At 37.2% G+C, this 24363-nt stretch overlaps 1 protein-coding gene and 1 long non-coding RNA gene across 2 annotated transcripts; both read right to left on the reverse strand.

Moving 5' to 3' along the window:
• Positions 1–806: 806 nt before the first annotated feature.
• Positions 807–9568, reverse strand: LOC129369564 (ephrin-B2a-like). The gene is made up of 5 exons (XM_055045066.1): positions 9206–9568; positions 8385–8668; positions 7330–7422; positions 3570–3662; positions 807–2451 (listed from the first exon to the last, which is right to left on the reverse strand). The coding sequence occupies exons 1-5, from the start codon at positions 9310–9312 to the stop codon at positions 2039–2041; spliced, it is 990 nt and encodes a 329-aa protein (XP_054901041.1). The 5' UTR covers positions 9313–9568; the 3' UTR covers positions 807–2038.
• An 11436-nt stretch (positions 9569–21004) lies between these two features.
• Positions 21005–22555, reverse strand: LOC129369599 (uncharacterized). The gene is made up of 3 exons (XR_008606957.1): positions 22315–22555; positions 22056–22213; positions 21005–21589 (listed from the first exon to the last, which is right to left on the reverse strand). It is a non-coding gene; the product is annotated as an uncharacterized LOC129369599 (long non-coding RNA).
• Between the last annotated feature and the right edge of the window lie 1808 nt (positions 22556–24363).

The following is a 24363-nucleotide window of genomic DNA, read 5'->3' on the forward strand; positions in this document are numbered from 1 at the left end:
TTAAATGAGAACAGGAAAACATTTTCTTTCCCTCTCATATTGCACAATTTTGTCTCTTTTTCTTAAAATTGCTCCAACTAGTGAGGCGAAGAAGCTTTCCAGGCAATATTTCACTGATTTACACTGAACTGCAGTTGTTTTCAAATTTTTACCTGTTGAAAACTATTCAAAATTATAATTTTGACTACAAGACGGTAAAGCACCTTTTGATGAATAAGAGACTTTTTTCAGTTTCTAATTTAATCAATATTTCCCAAGAAATTATTCACAGAAATAATAGAACCAACTGTGCAAAAGTTTAATTATTTTTTTTTTTTAATCGCTCCTCAGCAGGCAAACATCTTTTTAATATTTTAGAAACAGTCTTGTTCAAGCTTTCTCCAGGATACCTAAAAGTCTTGGAGTCTTTGGAGTTTTGTTTTGTGTCACTCTTGATATGTCCACTTCCTACTTTCAGATAAATAATTTGTTTTGTTTTTTTAACAAATTAACTTTTCATACTTATTCATAATTTCATAACTGCTTACAACCTGTTGTTTAGTTCTCTGTTGCAAGAAAAAAAATGGTGATGTGACTCTAGTAAATGTTATCAACCTTGTTTTGGTTTGATCCCAAAACCTCTGAATGAATGGAAGCAATGCCACTGCAATATAAAACCTTCACAAAGATTTTATATCTTTGTGAAGATGTAAAATCTCGTCTTAAATTTACTGAAATTATGCATTTTGTGAATATTTTGATATTTGATATTGATATATTTATTAAAATATTTAGGAGAAACAGAAAGATAAATCAGAAGCCATCAATCAACTTTAAAAAGGCTTTTAATTTAAAGGATTTAGTGCTGAGTTTAACCTTCTTGAAACCTCATACAATTCAACAACAACATTTAGACACATTTAGACATTGTGTAAACAACAATCTTTCAGAAGAACATTTTTTCCTGTCCCAATAGAATGAAAAGTGCTAAAGAAAAAACAATTTGACTGAAAAAAAAAACGTTTTTAGTGTCAACAAGGTGATTTTCTGAAGCGCTGTTGAATATAGACCAGCTGAGGAATGACAGATCCCTTGTTCTTTTGTTTCTTTTTACATCTGATATATCTTCTTTTGTGCAATCTATAGTATTTTGTCATGGTAAAAGGACTGACTTGATCAGAACTGAACTGAACTAAACAAGTTACCGTGAAGAAGTTTAAAAGACCTCCAGAAACTGCCCATGACCTTTAGGCCACTTTGACAGATTATTATAAAGTCTGGCCTCTCAGGTTCAATCTATAAGAAAAACATGTTTTCTGAAACAACAGTCCTTATAAAAGCAGTGCTGGGGCTTTTACTCTGAATGTGAATATTATTGGCCTCCAAAACGATGGATGAGTTGGGTAATGCATTGTCGTATATAACATTCATAATCCAAACATCTTGTTAATTTTGTGAGCACCAGAAAAGGAATGTCCTGCAACTTCTGCTCTAATTTATGTTTTCATGTTATTTTTATCACGTGTTTACACAGACAGAGGAGAGAGCTGGAAAATTCACAAACTTAATTATTAATGTAAAGACAGATTTCTAATTTACTTCATTAAAGAATTATACTTTTCGGTTCACTTCACAGCTTTTCAGACAGGTTTACACAAAATGTTGGCGAAAAGAAAATGAAACGTAGCATGTTGGAGTGCAATATTCTTCTCTCGATATACATTTATCATAAAGTGAAATAAAACACAGTTAAACCTGACACAAATAGTGACAGTAAAAAAAAACATATTATAATAAATAAATCTGTTTACTCTGTTAACCATATCTAAGGGACTACATCTACTGAATGATATGCTGAGAGCTGTCTTCTGCTCAGATTGTCTCAAATCCTTCCACAGTATTTTGTGCATTTGTTCCAGTGTTGCTAAGCAAAAGGACAGGTGTCTCTGCAGGGCATAAAAACAGTGCAATCCTGCTTTTAACACACAGAACTCACATTAGCTCAAACTTGTCAGCTGGAGTAGTGTTGTATTTCAGAAGAAGTCATTAGAGGAGCTTATTAGACCTTGTAGTAGACATTGGTGGGGCTCTGAGGCATTATCTCCTGAACTATATACACAGGAGGGCCATATTCACCACTCACACGCTCGTAGTGACGGCAGATCATACTTTCAGAAGGCCGCAGAGGGAAGACAACCTCGCTGCGGTCTGAGCCATCATTGTCGCTGCTAAAGCTATCCCGCTTCGGCACAGCCAAAGTGCTCAGGGATACAGAGGCAGGCGGCGGCTGCTGCTGCTGCTGCTGCAGCTGCTGCCGCCGCTGGCGGTCAGGAACACGGCGACGTCGGTGGTGCCTCCACAGCACCACTAAAACAACTACAATGACCAGCAGGAGGCTCAAGCTGCAGGGAATGACCCACACAATGATTCCTGGCCCGGACGTGTCAGTCTGTCCGGCTTCAGAACCCACATCTACCATGGGGCATGGAGAAGAGACGAGAAAAACAAATACATCAGAGGGAGAGCATGTGTGAAGCAGAAGTTTCAGGATTTTACTTTATTCACCCCCAAAAATAAACACGACACGTTAATAACACCAAAGGTTAAAGGTCTCAATAGTTTTTGTTTGATAATTAAACCAAAAGCAAATTGGTTTTGACAACTTTCAGAAAATGGAGCTTGGTGTCTGGAGTTCAGTGAAAGTCAGATAAAATGTGGGACCCATGCTGCATTTCTGCTGGATTCATAAATGGCACCTCTAATTAGTCTCTGTTATTACAGCTGAACTCTGATAAAATGTGATGATTGTAATAAAGCCACAACTGGATATTTTAGTCACTTCAGAGTTGAATTTAGGTATGGGTTTATCGCAGCTCCATTAGAACTGAGCATCATAAGAAACAAGTGACTCTAAACTGCTCTGACCATTTTATCAAGTAACTCAGTTTTAAAGAAAGACTGAACTGGGGATTATTGTTTATTGTTTAGGCTTACCTGGATTACTATAATTATTTCTTTATCTGTTTTCACAAATCAGTTTTAATTCCACCTCAGATTCAGACAAGTGAGTCCACTTCACTCCAGTTTTTGCTTTTTTGCAAATGTTAGCACAACATTTTAGGGTTCTAAATGGATAATCTCTGTAATATATAGTTGTCTTAGAGTCTCTTGAACTCTTGAATCTTTCCTCTTTCTCACACACTGGCTGCCCTGCAGGGTTTGAGCCTTCATGTTACTGGCACCTACCTCTATCTATTCAAAGAAAAGACACTGGCATAAAAAGTAGCTGCTGTAATCTCATATTTATATCCTCAGTGTTTCTGAATTTCAAAATCACTTTGAATAATTTGTGTGTTGATTTTAATCATATTATTCTCTTATTTTGTGTGCATTACTTTTGTGCTTTTATCTGTGGAAAGTACATTGTAAATAATTCTTATCTTTACTTCCAAGCGAAAGTTGGTATCAGCCAGTAAAAAGCTATTTTTTTTTTGCATCTCTAATTGATAAAGTACACTTTCAAACTGATTTGATTTACATATCTGAGACTTTGCTGCAAAATACATTTATTACACTGTCTACATTCTTGCCTTTTGAGAAGATGTCCTTAGTCTTGGTCTTTGGTGGTGCAGGTGGGAACCTGGTTGGTGACTCCTGAAGGGTTAAAAGTGAATCAGAGGAGTCTGGAATATAAAGCACATCACATGGAGCACATTAGAAAGAGCACTCACGTCTTCAGACGCACCGTGTAGGTGGGTTCATGTCACGTAATGAGTCAGTGAACATCACTGAAACCACAGTGATGTCATTCCTGTGGTTAGTCATTATTGTTTCACGTCAGTGTGTAAGTATGAAAAAAAACCTAAAAGAAGTAAATGCAGATTTGGGTCAAATAGAAGTGGAAAAAAAGATTCTCTAACCCAATCAAGCCACAGCAAAGTTCTGCTTTGAGTCATTTAATTTTTCTTGCCTGGAAAAATTAAATTTTAAACAGCGATACAAGAATAGGATAGATGGCAAAATGAAACCTGCTCTGATGTGACTTAAATTACATGACGTTTTTATAGAATCAACATAAAATAATGTGTTTCTAAAATAAAATAAATGTTATTGTGCCCAAAAGCAGACAAAGGTCAATTTGTTTAAAGGTCCAAATGGATTTCTAAAGCTAAAATTACAAAGGTTGCTAATTATATAACAAGCAAGAAAAGAAGAAAGAAGGAAAAAAAGAATGTGGACACAAATAATAAAACACAAAATGAAGAAAAGTACTGACCAGAATGGGATGTTTACACTAATATGCATCTAAGTTAACAAAATTACAGAAATGTTTTAAACATGAGAACAAAAAAAATCCCTAAAATAGTTTAACCATTTTATAACTGCAAAGCTGGGACCATTTAAAATCTTTGCAAATCATGTTCAGCATCCGGTTGACTTATTTTTTTGTTTTGTTTCGATTCCTGCTGAGGCTGGTTTTACTCACCACACCTGGAATAAAGCATTCAACACAAAGTCACTTTTACAAAAGAAAGCTTTGAAAATGTTAAATTTTTCTTTAACTTCACAAGGTTGCCTTTGGACTGGTTATGATCTAAACATATGGAAAATACAGTAAAATCTTAAAGCCCCAAATAACCATTTAAAGGTTAATTTGTTCCATCAGTGGAGCTTCTGACAGTAGAAGAAAATAATCAGTCAATATTCAGGTCATTATTTTTGTATGACTAAGCAAACAGAAACATATATTACATGGTTTTTTTTTGTTTATTTTTTAGCCAAATAAACCGAGACATCTCACAGAAAACCAGTCAGTAATTCTGGAGTTTCCATTTATTTATTATTGTTTATTTATAGTGCTGTAAATACATTTCATATTTCTTCTAATTTTGCTCTCTTTTTACTCTTATGTGTGTTTGATCTTCAAACAAACTACTATACCACACAAAAATAACCCAAACACAAAAAGTATTTTGTGTTAATGATTTCATTCTTTGAGGAAAATGCCTTTAACCCCTCCCAGCCTGATTAATTATTTTGTGACCTCTTTCTAGGTTTCTAAAAATCAGCGCATGTTTTGCTTTTGAGATCTTTTTGTCTGCTTCATGATGCCTGACAGAGTCTGTTGAATGATTTCTTAATTTTACATTAACCAAGCTTGTGTGTGGTTGGTGAAACTGAACCAGCTTGATAAAAAATAAATAACAAGAGATGCAACTACTTTTTCAAACTGAGCCAGTTTGGATTTCTGTTTTCTCCAGTCAAATAGCTTTCTCTTATAAAAGCTGCTTTTTGTGTTTACTCAAGTTTTGTTTATCTGACATTGATATTTTTTGAGAATATAAAACATTTAAATGTGACAAAACGTAAAATGTTTAAGGGAGCAAATGCCTTTTTACAGCTCTGTACAGAACATGTTGGTTCTGTACAACATGTACAGAACCAACAAAAAAGATTTGCTGCAAAATACATTTTGCAGCAAAATACAACCTAGTTTACCACTTCAAAACAATAAAACCTTTTTAAAAAATCCATGAATTGTGCTGTTATTTTGTCATTTGTAGAATGAACAAAACATTATGACTACTAGTTAACATCGGTACATTGTTGTAAGTTAGAAGGATGATTGTTAGTTGGTGTAATCCATACAATATAACAAATAACTTACTTCTCTTTAATATTTAATGCCATTAAAAAATTTTTGCATATTTTCACTAGTTTGAGAAACTGAAAGCTAATTTACATGTGGCTCACAGAACCGGTAGCTGTTTCCTCTAAAACAACAGAGCTGATAATGCATGATGTATCTTATTTGCACAAAAACAGAAAACATGGAGTGAGTAAAATGTTCGGTCTATTTCAGAAACGCATAAGCTGTACTGGAGTGTTTTGAAGGGGCTCCTTTAGGACCTCAATGCTCTGACATTTACAAAAAAGCACCAATTAAAAGCAGGAAGAAAAAAACATCAAGTCATTGTGAACGACCTTGTCTTTTACAATTTGATGAAAATATTTAAAAGAAACAATAATGTGTCTCCGAGATGTTTATGCAGTTTTAATAAAGGGTGGGTATTTGTTTTTACACCCCTGCAGCAACTTCAACCTGCAGCAAGAGGAAGAATGAGAGCCCAAAAGCCTCTATATGTAAATCAATGCATGAGGCTCTGAGCATTTCCTTAAACATAAATCTATATTATGACCTTTGCATGAACAGCAAATAAAGTGAAACAGAATATTCTGATTTATTTCCATTATAGATTTCTGATTTCCGCCTCCATGAGTCAACATTTCGGTTGCAGTAAGATAACCATGCACCCTGTTAGGTCTCGCTTCAGCGAATTATTATTAATTCACCACTGACTCTTATTTAAACTTCCCAAGCACACATTTTTATATTCACTTGCGACGTAGCCACTCGAACATGTCTGAGTTTCAGTTTTACACGCACCATATGCTCAAACAAATCCAGGACATTCGTGACGGCGTCCAAACCACTTTACATGACTCGCAACACGGCTAGAGATTAAAAACAAGATTTCAACTAAATCTGAGCTGTTAAACTTCTTTTTTTTGCAATAAAAAAAGGTTTGTTTACACAAGTAATGTTTATAAACACAGCATGAAATATTTTTGAGTTATCATCAGCACAAGAAGCACATGAAAAGCTGATTTCTCATCTCTAATGCTGATTAAATGAATAATTTATACAAATAACACTTCATATACCAGGGATAAAATAAAAAAAACAGGACAGAAAAATATACAGAAAGCTTGCATCTGTTTAATATCTAAGTAAGCGGTTTTCATGCAGCACAAGCATTTATACTGAAATATTTCTTTACATATACTCTTTTCTGATGAAAGTATGCCAATATGAAACAAGGTGCTTTACTGTGAACAATTCCTGACACAGTGAATTTAAAGTTAGCAGAGACATATGATGTGAGCCTATTTTCTTATTATTTTTTATTCAAAGCATGTGGCAAGAGCATAGATTCACACAACTTAAATGGTTATCTATTTTGGAATTAATATGAGGAGGAGAAATAGAAAAAGAAGAGATTTGACTGTAATTTCAAATGAGGGATAATACTGATAGCAGTAAGCTGCTCCTGGTTTAAAAAAAAAAACTCTGATTCATGTTGACAATCTGAGAGAATGGTCCCCTGATCAGATTATCGGAAATCAAACAGAGATGATATGATTGCATTACCAGTGTAACCTTTGAGAGCAAAACAACTGTTGCCATTTATTCGTTGGACTGCACAAATTCGGATCTATGCACGTGCGTGAAAGTGTGTGTGTGTGCATCTTTGCCCGTGAACACTAAACTCAACCCATGCTGCTTACTCTGGCCGACTCTCAGCACCAGTTTCATGGATTTGGTCCTGCACACCCCTCCTTTGGTATTATCCAGCCCTCTCAGAGATCCTGTGGAGGTGGCTGGAGAGCAAAACCAAGAGACAAATGTTCAGTCAACTCAAATGAATAAGCATAAGACACGACTTAAAGCCAATTGATTGTTCCAGGGCAGTTTTGTGTGATTTCCACACAAGTAAGATGGTAGTTAGATGAAAAGCCACGTTTTGCAAACACCCTGACCCCAATAGTGATTAAATATGTCTCAAGATATTCCAAGACAGTATGTAGAATTGAAATTTTAATGCAGAACTGCAGCATTAGGCTGCATTACTTTGAGCTGTGTGCAGCTAATAAAGTGGAAACTGAGGGTAATATTCTCATTAAACCGACTAACCAATGACTTCTGCTCTACGCGCAGCCTTGGCATAAAAAATTAGATGAATAAAACATTAATTCAGCCTTTCTTAAGAAGCAACTCTCATTGCAGAAACCCAACTTCCATTGAAAAAAAAACTCCTCTCTTAACACACACACACACACTCCAAGAACTCTGTTTCACCCCTGTCACTCACACACACATAGACTTGTTAGGAGCATTTAGGTCAGATAACATTTCACAGGCTACAAGCCACGTTGCAGTGAAAGCTCCCATCAAATCTGCCTGATGCTGTAAAAGCCTTGAGTGATTTGGGGCATGTAAGCCCCTGGAATCACACGGGCCTCCCAGAGCCAAGTCTGGGGTAGGAGCGTGGCACGGTGGTGGGCGAGGCTACATGGTCGGGTTTGCTTTCTATCTCATGCATCACTTGCCACTGAGATGCAGCCTTAACCGACAGCGGTCCAATAATGAGGCCACGATGGTTTACTTTTCTTTTCTTTTCTCTTTTTTTTTTGATCCTCACTCAAAGTGACAAACTAAGAGGGAGAGATGAGTATGATGTCCTCATCACACCCTGGAAATGAAAAAAAAAACAAAAAGAAATGCTCTCGGACTGCTTGAAGTGGCATTCCACCTGTAGGAGCCTCACATCTCCTTGACTTACAGGTGATGTAATAGTCCCTCCCCTTGAGGAACTCCAGGCCCCAGAGGTTTGGGCTGAACTCCTGAAACTTGAATGTGAACTTGACGTCCTGGTCAGGTTTGTCACAGTTCAGCAAGGGCGTGTCAGTCTTGGCCACGCCGCAGCTTTCCATCTGACTTTTGGTCACCAGGTAGACTTTGTAGAACTCCTCTGTCCTCCCTGAGGAGGGGTCAACCCGGGGGCACACGATGTCCATCTTGTCCCCAATCTGAGGGTAGAGCACCAAACCCTGACCGGGAATGAATCTGGGAAGGTAAGAAGCAAAGAGATGTACTTTAACTCAAGATGAATTTTAAAAAGGCCGACTTTGATATAAAATTCTTTGCTCAGACTAATGAATCATACAGTAGGGAGGCTTTTAGCAGGACATCAACAGCCGAAGATCCATTTTTTTGCAAGTTCTTAAATGAACCAATAACTTAGAATCCTGAGATTCTTGATTTTATTTAGATCAGAAGTGTTTTTTTTTTTTTTCCTAATTTTAAAGCATGATTGAGTTGCGGAAAGTTTAGTTCTAAGAAATCATTTGAGTTTTCTCTAAACTTCTGATGAGGGTCTTCTACTGAAAAGTTACAGAAGCAAACCATATATCTGCAGAATCAAAGAACTAAATCATGACCCAGAATAGTTTTTATTATCAGATGCAACCATGTTTTTGCAGTCAAATTTCACCCCTCAAAGTGCATACAACAACAACAACAACAACAACAACAACAAAATCTTGATAGTAGCTAATAATAATAATTGCACAGAGAGGCAACACGCGCGTCTCATCTTCCTACTTTGAGTTGGAGCTGCTCCAGTGGATCGACTCCAGCGTGACGCCCCTGCAGGAGCAAACGACGGCGAGCAGGATCACGGCGCCGCAGCTCCGTGCGCATCCCCCCATCCCGGGAAAGGCACCGGCGGGCAGACTATCATAAAAAGCGGCGAAAACTGTCCGGCATCCGTCGCCTCTGCTGCATGCCTCCCGTGGATCCAGGTGAGCGCGGAGGACAGCACATACCTGAGGACAGCCCCGCCGACTTACGAGTCTCCTTCTCCTCACAGCTGAGCGAGATGCTGAACATTGCGCGTAACTCTGGCCACAAAGTCATTCATGTGACGAGATGTGCGTAAAGTGAGGCGGGAGACTGTGCGAAGTGTTGGAGTTTTACCGACCGGGCCACCTTTACACACACACACCCTCTCTCTCTCACACACACACACCTACACACACGCTCGCGCGCGCGCAAACACACACACACACACACACACAGCGTGAGAGGATAAGGGGGGAGTGTTTAACTATCGGTCAATTTATTGACAAAGTCAGTGGAAGATTATGAAGTAGCGTTTCAAAAGTAACACAGGGTTGTTTCGTTAAGCTCTAAAACACTTAGACTTTATTATTAATTAATTAATAATTAATTATTGAATTAATTATTATTATTATCAAGATTTCAAAAAAAAAAAAAAGAACAATCAATTTTTAGGTAATCTTTCAAACTTCCCTCTGGTGATTGGACCAGCAGGCTGCAGACACTGACACACTGAATTTATCTTTGTCTTCATCAAATCTAAGATTGCTACACTTTTTGGTGTATATATGCATTACCACCATTGTCTACTCCGATGCACTTTCAAAAAACAAACAAATAAACAAATAAACAAAAGAAACTAATGCATATAAAGTCAGAGATGGAGATGGAGCTTCACAGATTGTCTCCATCACACCTGATAGAGCTTCAGAAGAGCTGCGTACAAACAGCCTAAACACAGATGAGCTGAGCTTGTGGCACCATATTAAAAAGACTCGAGGCTGAACTTGCTGATAATTATGTTAATGTGATTTCTTGGTTTTTCTCATTTTAATACATTTGCAAGATACTCAAGAAAAATTCCACATTGTCATGATGGGGTATTTGTGTATAAGATTTTGAGAAACGATTTAATTTGGAATAAGATTGCAACATCACAAAATGTAGAGAATGATCAATTTCCGGATACACTATGTATTTATATCAATGGATTTTTATATCAATGGATTTTTATCAAAAATACATGTATATAAGTAAAAATATTTCCAGCTGTTTGCTGCAATTACATGTGCAGGCCGCTAGGGGTTGTACATCTTATTCACTTCCAGAGACTGAGATTTTTCTATTTGCAAAATTACTAAAACTCTGTCACATTTGAACTTTTAAATCTAATCACAGATTGGATTTGTGTCGGAACTTGACCAGACCATTTAAAACCATGTCAAAATTCAACAAAAGATATGTTGCAAATATTTCTGCATATATATTTTGTTTTTATAGCTGATCAACAATAAACTAAATGTTAATGTTATTGTTAGATGAATAAAGTAGTAGTGATTTTTAGTAAAGAGCCAAAACAGAGAACAGAATTTTTGGCCTGATGTTTCTGTAAAAATACAACAAAGATGAGTTTATATCATCATCATTGGACATTTACTCTTTATTTTTTTATTTATAAACCTTACATCAAATCTATTTTTGTCATTTAAAATCTACTTTATGGACTTGTCTTGGCAAATTGTACCATTCTGCATTCTAGTTTATGTCCAATTTCAAGGCCAAGAAACTTTGGACATCTCTGTAATCCCAACAATAATCCAGTAACAAAATCTGTTCAAAAAAGAGCCTCTAAAATGTTGATAGGTGAAATTTAATCCTGTTCAATTTTGTAAAGTTTGTGGTGGTTATGCACCTAAATTTGAAAAAAAAAAAAAAAAATATCTCTAGAAATAAAGATACACAGTGAAAAACAGGCTTTTAACATTTTTAGCTTAGAAATACTCTCTTCCTCTAAAAAAAAAAAAGATTTTAAAAATCCATGAATTGAAATTTTACTAAGAGTTTTATCGTCTTTTTTCACAGATCAATGCATGGAGAGTCTTTGTTAAAAGGATTGATTGGAACTGGGTGAATTTTTTAAAGTCCACTCTATTCTCCATGTTACCAGTCAAGACGGTAATCCTCTCATTTTCAGGGAGGGTAGACTAATGACACAGTGGTTTAAGAGATTACAAGGGACTTCTGTCACAAGACTAAAGCTGCCCACACAGCGGCTGAGCAGCACAGAAATGTCTCCAGTTTCTGTCAGGATGGACTGGGCTGCATGTGCTCTAACATTTCATATATATATTTCATATATATATATATATATATATATATATATATATATATATATATATATATGCATATATATATATATATATATATATATATATATATATATATATATATATATATATATACATATATATACATAGTTAAATCTCAACAGGCAGAACAGATGCAGAAATGTTTCCTCATGCAAACACAAAACTAAAATTTCAGACTCTCAAACACCAGAAAGATTTTTTTTTTTTTTTGTAAACTTTGGTTCTATGCAGAGATATTCAAAACATAAGTCTCATAGATGAATACCAGTCTAAATAAACCCTTGTTAAAAACATTCTTAGTTAAACTTTTCAGAAAAAGCAAACTAAAAAGTACAGACAGTAATTACAATGGGAAAGAAATCCTTGTAAATACTTTATTTTTAAAAAAGTACATTTCATGCAGCTGCAGAAGAAGATATGCTTTCTTTTTTTTTCTGCATAGTGTCCACTCAGCAAATATTTTCTATATGGGAGTCAATTAATTCAACGGGTTTATGATGATTGATTTGGTCATTAAATCAAAAATCTGAGGGTATATGATCCAAACCAAAGCAGACAAATGTGGTACAAGGATGATTAAAAGACTGCAGAAGACTTATGATTTAATTTCTCACGTGTTTTGAGGTTTTAAGAGTAATTGAGAGTGGTGATTTAAAATTGCAGTTTTAAAAACAAAAACAAAAACTTTTCTACATAATGCTGCAGATAATGCTGCAATCCACTCATGGCCAATTTTGAGAACACATTATGGTTTTTCATTGACATGGAAATATAAATTGAAGTGTCATCAGCATACTGTATGCATAATGAAAGTGGGCTGAGAATGAAGCCTTGAGGAACTCCATATTGTATCCTTTTGTTTCTTCTTCCACTTGCCAAATGACACAAAGTAGTTCAGTGTGCCAAGAAAGATCTGAACTAACTTTGCAAACAATGCCATCCACCTTTCCAGTGGCTTTCAGTCTGAGTTTCACTGAGAGCTGGCAAAATTATGACAAGGACTTTTGATGTTTTGTTAGGACATGTCTAAATGGAAGGAGGGTGTGGGGCCATATGTTGAAAATTAACAACAAACAACAAGAAGAAGAAATGCTTAAACATGTTGAAATGTTCACTGATAAGACAGAACGGTCCCTAAGGGATGCTATAGAAGAAGAGCATCGGCGTAATCCTGGACAAAAGTTGGCCAAGAGCCTAATCTTGATGTGTTCAAATGGAATATGACAAAACAAGTTTGAAATAAATATAATCAGGTCATAAAAACACCTCAGTTGCCAAGAGGGAAATACATAATAAAAGCAAGTGTTTCTTTATCTTGATGTTTGCACTCTTTGACATTTAGGATGTCAATTTAGAGAAACAGTGAACCAAGACTTTTACGAATCGGATCAGAAAATGTCCAGTGCAATAAAGTTGATTACTTGTTTTTATCCGCATAAGAAACACCTGCACCTGGTCGAGGTAAGGTATATAGATTATACCTCTCCTTTATAAATGAGATTTTTAAAAAATTAAAATGAAGTTTGATGTCCAGACTGGAACACTGTGTGACAAAATGAGGCAAATAAAATAGTTTGAAGTTTGAAAAAAAATTTTTTGAAAAGAAGAAAATTTCCCAAATGAAGTTTTAAGTTTCTAACAGTCAAGTTGAATTGAAGCTTCATTATTAAACATCCACACGTTATATTCCTCCTCTGCGTCATGTCTGTGGTCTCCAGTCATTTTACGGTGAAAATCTCCCAGGGTAAAGATAATGCTACCATGTTAGGTGTCAGGTAATAGACAACCCCTATCACGATTAGCATTAACCTCAACCTGGGACTGTCCTCAGAGGTGGTTTCAGTTCCATCACCGATAGTGATGGAATATGTCCTGCAGGGGGCGACAGAAGGAAGCATTAGTGGTTCAGTTCAAGATTATTTCATGGAATTGAGTGAAATTCATTCTCCTCAAAAAGAAGAGACTCGCACTCAAATTTCTAGGTTTCAGCTGAGACAGATAAAGGCTCTCCATTCAACTTCCTGAAAGAATAGTATATTAAAAGTATATTTTAAAAATGTCTTTAATTAACAACAATTTTGAAAGTTAAAAAAACAAAATTTGATCTGAAAATGTGTGATTTCTGTCACTGTTTAAATATCAGATCTGAAATATGATTCAAATGGGCAACTTTTCAAGCAACAGTCACTGTATTTCTGTTTAGTAAAATTGTTCGCTCTAAGTTTCAGCTGTTTGTCACCGGGATGGTAGATGACAACGGCCATAAGTTGCCTGGACTTGATTACAGAGTCTGAAAAAGCAACTAGAATGGAGCAACGAGAGCTGGCCGTAAAGTTTTGTAAATGCTTAGCAGCAACAGGATGTAACAGGTACTGTTATGTCGACTCTAGCTGATAAATGAGGAACTAATCGGTGACTTACTGCCAGGAAGAACGTCTGCGTGTGCAAAGCTATACAGACCTGTCTCTACATCTGCACCGCTTCCTCTCACTGCTCAGCCGTCGCTCCTCTGTCGTTTCTCCACCTTCTGTAATTGGCAGTCTCATTTTATATACTTGAGTGACTCATGGAGAAATCCCCAATGCTGTTTCGCTTAAAAAAAAAATCCTGTATAAAATCAGACAGATGTGACATCATTTATGTAAATGCAACCTACTAAAAAATGTACAGGGTCTTCTTATTCATGCAACAATAAGAGCAGTAAAAATAACTTTCACAATCGTGACAGCAGTTTGACTGAGTCAGTTTTTAACTTATTACAAGTGTCACACATTAAATAGAAAAAAAACTCATTACAAGACTAGTTAAGAGTTTTCCTAGCATATGCAAACTGTCACCATTTCAATAAAATGTTAATGCAGTTTTTATGTGAATGGCTTGACATGCCAACAGAAATCTATTTCAATCATTTTAAACATAACTGTGGAAGATTATGCATGATTATATGACAAGCGATAAACACATTCCTTTCCAGTGAAGAAGTATTTGCCTTTGTTTTTGCTGTTATTATTACACTTAAATTCTTAAAACTGTCATACAAATTTTAATGCAACTCAGTCATAGTAAAAGTAAATGAAGACTTCATTGAAAGAAAGGATGCTTAGCAAAACTGCTCTGGAAAGCTTTCTGTTTGTGATTTTGTGGCCCTTGGCAGCAACAGTTACACTCAAGCTTTTTTTAAATATGTATTTTATGTCGTTTGATACACTTAGTCTTGCTAAATTGTTCATCCTGACACATTAGTCACCATGTTTCACTGTCACTATGATACGTAAAACGCTTTTAGTTTAATGCCAGATGTAGCACAAGCCACACCTTCCAAAAATGGCCACTTTCGTCTTGAAACAGAATAGTTTTCTAAAAGGCTTGAGAATCATCAACATATTTTGTTTTGGGTAGTTTGTTGCTGGCCAACAGTGTTTTTTTTTCCTAGTTCTGTGTTGTTTTTACCAAGGAGCTGTCACATGAAATGTAATTTTCCCTGGTCCCTTTTTTATGATTCATTCATTGTGCCTGAACTTAACTGATGTAATTGAAAGCTGCAGTGTTTTAGATGTTGCTCCAGGTTTTTCTGTGATGTTCTGGATAAGTCGTTGCCGTGCTGTAGTTTTTAATTTAGTGGGAAAGCCACTCATGTGAAGACTCACCCCCTTTCTCCAGACTAATATGTCATTGACAATGTTTCTGATCTGCTTTATAGCTTTCTTTTTTCAGCTTGGTATGATGTGGTGCTTCTTGAAATTTTCTTTGCCTCCTTTCTGTTGTCAGGTTAGTTCTATTTAGCAAATCTATCGATTTAACAGGCCAGGCATTAACCTGATCCGAGTGTTGTTAGAGAAACTGGTCCAAATAAATGTGGCTATGCACAATCAATACACAATCTCACATAATTTCCTATGAGAAAACATAATCCTATATATTAACATAGGGTCAGGTTATATTAGCTTAAACACCATAATTCACAAAATCACAATATAAAAATAACTTTTTACACTTATTTATGATGTAAAAATTTCTTTCTTAAATTTGTAAGACTTGAATGCGACAAAAAACAATCTAAATAAAACAACAACAAAACAGATGGTGTAAGTGAGAAAATACTTTGTGCCACTTTGATTGTTTCATTGGGAACAAGAATCAGTTGGAGTTCTCGTTGGAAATCTGCTTCAAAGTTGGCACATTTCTTAATTTTTATTTATTTTTTATTTTCTTAGGAATGTTAGTGTTCAACCGACTAAAGAAGGAAAATCAACATACAAACGTCAGGTCAGAACAAATCTCTATAAATTAATGATTGTGTGTTATCTTTTTCCATCCTATTGCAAGTGTTTTTATTACTTCCTCATAAACTGTGAAACTGTCTCAATGTTTTCGTCAGAAATTGTACCAATTTAAATAATTCTTTCAACAATTTATTTGATATCGGATTTTGTAAACGGATTAATAGAAATTAAATCAAGGTGAAGACCAGATCAAATTAAAACCCAGCAGTTGCCTTTATTTATCTGTTGTGCTCATTATGCAGTGGAAACATACAGGAGACAGTCAATGGCCATCCTTTGATTTGGTAATCATGAATCAGGTAATGGGGTGTGAAAATACACACCAAAATACACCAAAGCACAATTTAAACAGATCAAATGATTTTTTTATTCATGATCAAGTACAGACCCTTTGAACCCAAACATTTAGCTTCTCGTGGTTTGACAGTGATTCCAGTGGCTTTTAACAAATTCCCAGCAGACTGATGTGTTGCTTTTAGAGAAGGTCTGACTTTTCCAGCAATGCACTGATGTCATGTTCTTCACTGAGATGCTGTGATCTTTGCACCCTGGATCTCACTGCTTTAACTTCTCAAGTTTCAAAGAGTCCTGACGTGATTCCTAAAATGTTTTACGTTGAAATCATTGTTACCAAACCTCAAACATCCAAAAGGAAAATATTTCACAATAAAAGGAGGAGGTCATTATATTTCTATCCATATTTCTGTAAACCCTCTGTCCGTAGTTTCAGTAATAACATGTTTCAGGTTTTATTGATTGGATCTCTTCTGCTTCACCAGCAGAAGAGATTGACTGAAGAAAGTTTTCCACTTTTCCATGGAGCTTTGAAAGCAGCATTGAAATTCAAGCTGATGTACTTTGAGTTGCACTTCACCAAAACATATCATGGAGGTTTTATTAAGATCACAGAAATTTCTCATGAGGTCCACAGCACTCATGAATACATAACTAAAGAGCTCTGATGGAAAAGATGTGGATCAGAGATCAGTGATTATTGCCAGAGTAGAATAGAATAGAACAGAATAGAATAGAATAGAACAGAATAGAATAGAATAGAATAGAATAGAATAGAATAGAATAGAATAGAATAGAATAGAATAGAATAGAATAGAATAGAATAGAATAGAATAGAATATCTTTCATTGTCTCTCACTAGGAAAATTCAAATAAATCAGTGAGAAGAAAACCCCAATATATATATATATATATTTTTAAGAAAAGTTAAAACATGAAATATTTGGGATTGGACTAACATTTCAGTATAGAGAGTTTGGTTTCTACCATCCAGCTTGTTCTATTCCATGACGTGGCTTTTCTTACCTGGTTAATGAAACGCTTTAAAAAAGCAACAGTTCAGTTGCAACTCTGGTCTCCTCAATTCACTATTTCAATGCTAATGAGCCCGAAACAGATATGAAAATCTTGCTTCTTGGCTTGAAGCTAAAGATTCGGTTTCTGAAGTGGGGAGTATGTCTTTGTTGTGAGACGGGGCAAGAAATCACAAGCTGTGTTAACTCAAACCGAAAGTTTGTTTCCTGAAATGTGTTTCCTTGACGAGAACAGCAAAAGAGCAACAGTTAATTGATGCCGACATTTTCTTTTTTTCTTCAAACATGACTCAAATGAATCCTATTCATTGTGTGTTGAGCTGCATTCATCTTCCTGTCTTAAAGATGCTTTTCAAAAATTAAACATGGCCCACTTTAACCCCACCAGACAACAACTTTGACTGTTACAATTTAGGACTGCTAATAATTAATGCTTTTGTACTCTGTTTTCTTTCTGGCACGACTACATAGACAGAAATATTTTATTTTTCATAACATGCAAACAGCTCCTTGTGCATTAAAATGGGCAAGAAGAACTCACAGAAAATCAGCCACTTATTCTTTCTGGTTCACTTTCATACATCTCTATGACTTTAGCTAAAGAAGAGTAGAGCTCTCTTTAATGTATTGTTGTTGTTTTTCTTCTAGCACTTCTGTCCCCTGGTTTTCCATATTTGCTGTGTGCATAACCCCACACTCTCACTGGGAGTGTTGTCGTCTCTGTGGGCAGGCAGAGTTAGTCACTAAAGTCTGGGCTGCACTTAGATATTGGCGTGGAGATATGATGAAATTGGCTAAAGAGTTGATATCAATTATAGGTCAGGAAATGACTAAATATAGCTCATGCCCCCGTAGGTCCGGTGGAGGATCAATGATGCTGTGGGCTGGTTTCTATCCTAAAGACCATGGCGTCCTTGTTGGACTGCATGATGCAATAGCACAAAAGCTGTTCTAGCTTTTGTGATATTCAAAAGCTAGAATAGCACAAATAAACTTACGAAAACTGAAAATGGCTCCTTATTTTGTTTTTCGTAAGGTTAATGATCAATCAATCCAGTTTATTTGTATAGCTCATTTAAGCAACAAGGGCGTTCAAGGTCCTTTAGAATAGCTTTCATTGTCTCTCACAATTGAAGCATTGCATTTTGTCAAGTGCCATCGTTACACATCAGAACCTTAATGTGCAATTTATGGTGTTTCTAAAGCAACTCTAAACAGGTGGCTTTTTAGTCTAGATTAAAGGAACCCAGTGAACAAATCGACACAGAAATTGCTCTCCAGCTCAATGTTATCCTCACTCCTTGTGTATCTCAGCTCCTGGAACAAAATGCTATAGGAACGTGTACACTGTATGCTTCTAAGTCTGCATTCAGACCTTATTAGTTACCCTTGATTTAAAACGACTCACTTTCACGTTTTCATTTTTACTCACATGTACACAGAAGACCCATTTCTCACCAAGCCACCTATGTATTGAACATTATGACTTAGACCTGAGATGAACCGGGTCTCTGTTTGACAGTTATAGGAGTGTCACCTGTGGGGAATTTGAACAAGACCCTTTTTTTTTCCACTAAATGACTAGAGGAATCCTCAGAGCAAATCTAAGGTGGCAAGTTGTCCTGAATCAAACTGCCCCGCGCTGTTTGTTGTGGTAGCTGAGTCATAGTGATCCTCTTCTCAGAAGGAAGGTGCCTCCCCTTCCTGTTCTCGCCGCCCTGGGCAACTCACCAGTTGATCCTGAGCAACGACAGCGGCGCCATTAGAAACGCCACGCTGCAGACTTTACCTTCATACAGCGCGGCTTTCTTTCTTTCTGTCTGTCTTCCTTTTTAGTCTGACCCAGTGAACGTCTGTCGTACACATCGCATTCCTGCTCGTGTGTCGGAAGAGGAAGCATGAATCAATGACATAGAATTGAAAAGGGAAAACACTGAAAGTACACAACGAGGCGGGGAATAAGCCCAGATGGCGCCGGGGACCCCCCCTCTTCATGTTCTGGAAATTCACAGCATTTCAAGCACAAAAGCATTTTTTTTGACTGTCTCGTCTTTCAGATTACAAATTTAGGACGAATGTCTTTTTTTTCAAAGTTTTTCCATTCAAAAGGGATCCGGGATGGTGATGTTTGTACTGGAGCTCAAAACGAGTCTGTTGTGCGTGTCGGTGGGAGTTTGGGGCCTAAAGCAGCTCGATCACAAGAAGCCGGTCTCAATCAGCCGATTTTCTTCAATGGGAGAGTTTAAGAGAGCTCCACAACCTCACGCACTTTCAGTCGTCTGTGAGCGACAACATAGGAAGTCAGAATCGAAAGCCCCTCCGACTGCGTATTCACAAGAAACAGAGAAAAAAGGTGAATCTCTCTGCGCGTCTGCAGAGATCCGTTTCCACGTGGGCCTGACTGCACTCTGTTTTCCTGTCATACGTGGGATATGCATGAGGCCTTGATAGACACACAGCTGATACGATCACATATCATTTCCAGCTCTCGATGACGTCATCCCCCCGTCGTCTCTCGCTCCACTCAGTGAAACGTGTGGCGGCCGCTGGGAAAGAAAAAAAAATGTCGCACAAATCCAGCGGACTTACAATAGTCAGAAGACACGTGTTTGGTTTGCTTTGTTGTGTTTTGGTAGACCAACGGCGGCCTTTGTTTCTCACTGTGCGATGGACTCCACTCCTGCTCTTTGCACAGAAACACGGTGACATTTGTTTCCCCCGATCAAAAGTCCCAGCCAGCACACCTAGGTGGGCCCCATATGGGATATAAGTGGGCAGGCAATATGGGTCCCAAAAGGGTTTGTCCACGGTTTCCATGGTGGCCCCACATGGGTTTGCCCAAGTAGATTTCAATGGGTGCTAACTGGGTTTTCAGTGGGTCCCACATGGTTAACTTACATGAGGCCCATCTGTGGCCCACTAGGGTGCTGTCAAGAATATTTACGTGGGTCCCAATTGGGTCTGAACTGGGCTAGAATATGGGTACCAAGTGGGTTTGTCCACGGTTTCCATGGTGGCCCCACATGGGTTTGCCCAAGTAGATTTCAATGGGTGCTAACTGGGTTTTCAGTGGGTCCCACATGGTTAACTTACATGAGGCCCATCTGTGGCCCACTAGGGTGCTGTCAAGAATATTTACGTGGGTCCAATTGGGTCTGAACTGGGCTAGAATATGGGTACCAAGTGGGTTTGTCCACGGTTTCCATGGTGGCCCCACATGGGTTTGCCCAAGTAAATTTTTATGGGTGCTAACTGGGTTTTCAGTGGGGCCCATGTGGTTAACTCACATGAGGCCCATCTGTGGCCCACTAGGGTGCTGTCAGGAATATTTACCTGGGTCCCAATTGGGTCTGAACTGGGCTAGAATATGGGTACCAAGTGGGTTTGTCCACGGTTTCCATGGTGGCCCCACATGGGTTTGCCCAGGTTGATTTCAATGGGTGCTAACTGGGTTTTCAGTGGGTCCCACATGGTTAACTCACATGAGGCCCATCTGTGGCCCACTAGGGTGCTGTCAAGAATATTTACGTGGGTCCCTATTGGGTCTGAACTGGGCTAGAATATGGGTAACAAGTGGGTTTGTCCACGGTTTCCATGGTGGCCCCACATGGGTTTGCCCAGGTTGATTTCAATGGGTGCTGACTGGGCTTTCAGCGGGACCCAGATGCCTTAATCCTGTAGGAACAATTCTCATCTAACCTGGATGTGAATTACATTCATAGATATGCAATCTTGATCAACAATCCAAAGTCCAGCTTAAAACGTGTTCAAATAAAAAATAAAAAAAAAAGAGATGAAAAATTTATTTTGCTCAAGGCTTTTATTTAGTAATTTAAAATATTGTCAGGAGTTATTTTTTACCTCACTACAGCAATTATTAGAACTTCATTAATACTCAGGGAATGGTGCCACAAAAAGAAATCTGCAATTATTCACGACATCTTTGAAAATAACAGAAGCTAGTTTACTATAACAAACTTATAAACAGATCTATAAATATATATCTATAGATGCACACAAATAAAGACACCTACATATTTTCCTACAGGTCTATAAATGTATACATCTAAATACTATCTATATAACTTTATACACGTATATTCACATTGATACACACAATGTGAATATACACACCTATATAGATCTTTCACAATACATTTTTGTTAAACATTTTTAAAAATAACCTACATGCCATATGCATGCTTAAATTTGAAATCTCTCATACTTTACTGAAACTGTCCATCTTGAAAGACCTCCCCAACCTGAGTTTGAACTGGCAGTCTCTCTATTCTATTTCCACTTCCACTCGGGCTCCAGTAAACCACTTCGAGAGTCTTTGCTGTATGCTTGTGTGATTCTGTAGATGGATAATTTCTTTTAAGTCCCCTGAAATAACAAGCAAAGGTAGAAATTGTATTAGTGTTTCATTTTAGCACAATGTAACATTCATGAGATTTGCATCTCCCCCTTCATGGGGCAAAAATGCTTGCAGAAATATGCCATAATCAAAAGGACTCTTGAGTCATCATTATTATGTACAGAAACTATATTCTTACTGTAAATTTAAATATATCCATCTATATAAATCAACTACTAGGTTCTATCGTGGTTTTGTGGTTATTTTAATATTGTTTGAAATGCAAACAATATTACCTTCAAATTTTTAAGTTCTTAACAACAGTGAAAGAATACTGTTCAAATAAAACCAAAAATTGAAGACTCAATTTTTAACCTAAAAACATTACTAAAAATAACAAACAAAAGCATAAAACAACCAAAATAAATTAACATATGTTTAAGAAAGAAAAGTGAAAAAAAAAAGTTACTCTGACAATAAAAAACTGATATTTACCATACAAAACATCAAAGAGACGCAGGTCCAAGAGCTTGTTTCCAATGTTGGCCAAAAAGGTTGAACTGGACTTCCAGTTCATGGGACATGAGGAATCGCACAGTTGGTTGTATTGTGTCATCTAAGGATGCTCCTCCAATTTCTGTAGCCATGGCAACCTTAAGTACAATGACAATAACAGGACAACATTTTGTTTTTGTTCATCAATTTGTCATTATATCACTCTTATGTGCTTAATTTTACTAACATATTAATCTACCTTTTTCAAATCATTATAAAGTGATCTTCACACGCTGATCCTCTTGAAGCCTGCAAAAATATATATTTTATTAGTGCAATATAACATTTAGACTTTTCAAAAAAATAAAAAAATTAAGGCAAAACAGCCTTTGTATAGATTAACTACTGAAGCCTTATATTGTAAACACTGAACAGTTTTGCAATTATCCTAATTTCTTTGTTAACGTGACAGGACTAAGACAGTAGTATTACTCTTAAGAGAAGTTTAGAAATCACTATAAATGTAACTAATAAAGCCTAAAACATTGTACATATAAAAAAATTAGAGCTACAATTAAATATAAGTACATTTCACATAACTGCTAGCTAAATATTGCAAAAATATCAAAAAGAATTTCTTCATCTTTCAATATTTGTTTCAGGCTTGGCCACTGATTGACATGATGGGTTTCAATTTACGGACCCACATGCAGTAACCACACGTTGGATAGGGATGAGTGAGTGATTTATTTACAACAGGACAAAATAAAATCTATTTCCCGGACATCAGCGGAAGGGTGAGGACCACTCGACCAGGTTGGCCTGAAACGAGAAACTTAGTTATGACGGGCTTAGAATGAGTGATCGGAGGGGAAACAGGAACAGGCTTACTTCGGTGCGGGTCTTTCGAGGCGTGGGTGTGAGATGCCAGGTTCCTGAGAGGGTGTGCAGCGGTTCCGAAGGTAAATGCGAGGTGGGAATGGAAGAGAGCTGGAACCTTGAAGGGTGGAGTGGAGGCAGTGGAATCGGCCGAGCGAACAGGCAGGTATTCACTGGTGAGTTCTCGAATGAGGCGACAAAACCCCTAGGATCGAAACAAACACAGAGACCAGGTGACTTCTAGTAGACACAGAAACGTTCTCAGAAAACTGTTCACAACAGGAGAGGCCAGAGTGACTACCGGTGTATGCAACCATCTAGCATACACCAGTAGAATCTTCAGTCAATCTAGCGTAGACTGAAGATTCTGCTGCTCCTCCACCTGTGCCAAGCTCCACGGGGTCCTCACAAAGATCCTCGCTGAAATAAGATGCGACACTCACATACACACACAGGAACCCTGACACTGATGACTACTCTAGACCAACACAATAGCGGCAGATTGAAAAACTCTGACATAACAAAACGCTTTAAAGTGTCACACAACAATTAAAAAAAGAATTTAAAAATATGAACTACAATGCCTTCATCCTATTTACAAAAACCTTTTAGGCCCAATATACTGAAACCACATGGGCCCCATATAGTGTTCCCATTTCTGTCCCATGCCCAGTTAGCCCACGTTAATGCTGAATTGGGCCCATACATTAACCCAATTGAGCCAACAATATGAGTCCCATTTCGGTTAACCTTTTGAGCCTCACGCAGTTGGCCCAGATAAAACCCATGCCCTCTTATCATACCTATATAGCCCAAAGCTAAACGATTCAATGCAGTTTTATTGAAAAAACGACAATAATAATCTTGCATCGGTCCCAGCCAAACCAGCCTGAATCCATACATGAGACCCACCCGTGCATGCTGATGTGACTGTGAGAAAGATTATTAAAAGCCCAAGTACATAGAATGAAAGCACAATAGTTACTCTTTTTAAATCATACAAATGGTTTTATTGTGTCCAGACACTTTGTAACAACCTCTGCTAGCAACATAGATTCTTCAGTGAACCGATTTCATTCTGCCTCGTTGGCGCTCAAATGAACCAATGGCAGCTCAACAAATAGAATGGCGGCGGTATTTGAAAATGGTTTGGCCCACAACGCTGCGTTTGAAATCGGTCTGCACTAAAATCTGCTTATTGTGTGTAGCTGTGTGTGTTAGCAATATCAGAAAAAGTATCACCCTAAAGAAAAGCAAAAATAACAATAACAATTAAGTCTCTTTTGGGATACTGTCGTCCGATTTGTTACGAGCAACAATTTTTTTAAAAAGCGATTTAAAATCTCTCCCTAAAATTTGGTACTAGGTAAAACAGAAGAAATGTACTTACAGATTTCGTAGATCAGCCAACAGGCAGACTCCGCGCCAA

This window comes from Poeciliopsis prolifica, unplaced genomic scaffold (assembly GCF_027474105.1).
Source record: "Poeciliopsis prolifica strain line A6 unplaced genomic scaffold, Auburn_PproV2 SCAFFOLD021, whole genome shotgun sequence".
NCBI classification, from domain to species: Eukaryota; Metazoa; Chordata; class Actinopteri; order Cyprinodontiformes; family Poeciliidae; genus Poeciliopsis; species Poeciliopsis prolifica.

Bases quoted from the DNA above. Each gene is read 5' to 3' on its own strand.
- LOC129369564 (XM_055045066.1), bottom strand. From the start codon at position 9,312: ATGGGGGGATGCGCACGGAGCTGCGGCGCCGTGATCCTGCTCGCCGTC. The intron at 3,663-7,329 runs GTAAGCAGCATG...TTTATATTCCAG, and splicing joins GGTGCTGAGAGTCGGCCAGA to ACTCCTCTGATTCACTTTTA. The intron at 2,452-3,569 runs GCAAGAATGTAG...GCCCCATGGTAG, and splicing joins TAAGGACATCTTCTCAAAAG to ATGTGGGTTCTGAAGCCGGA.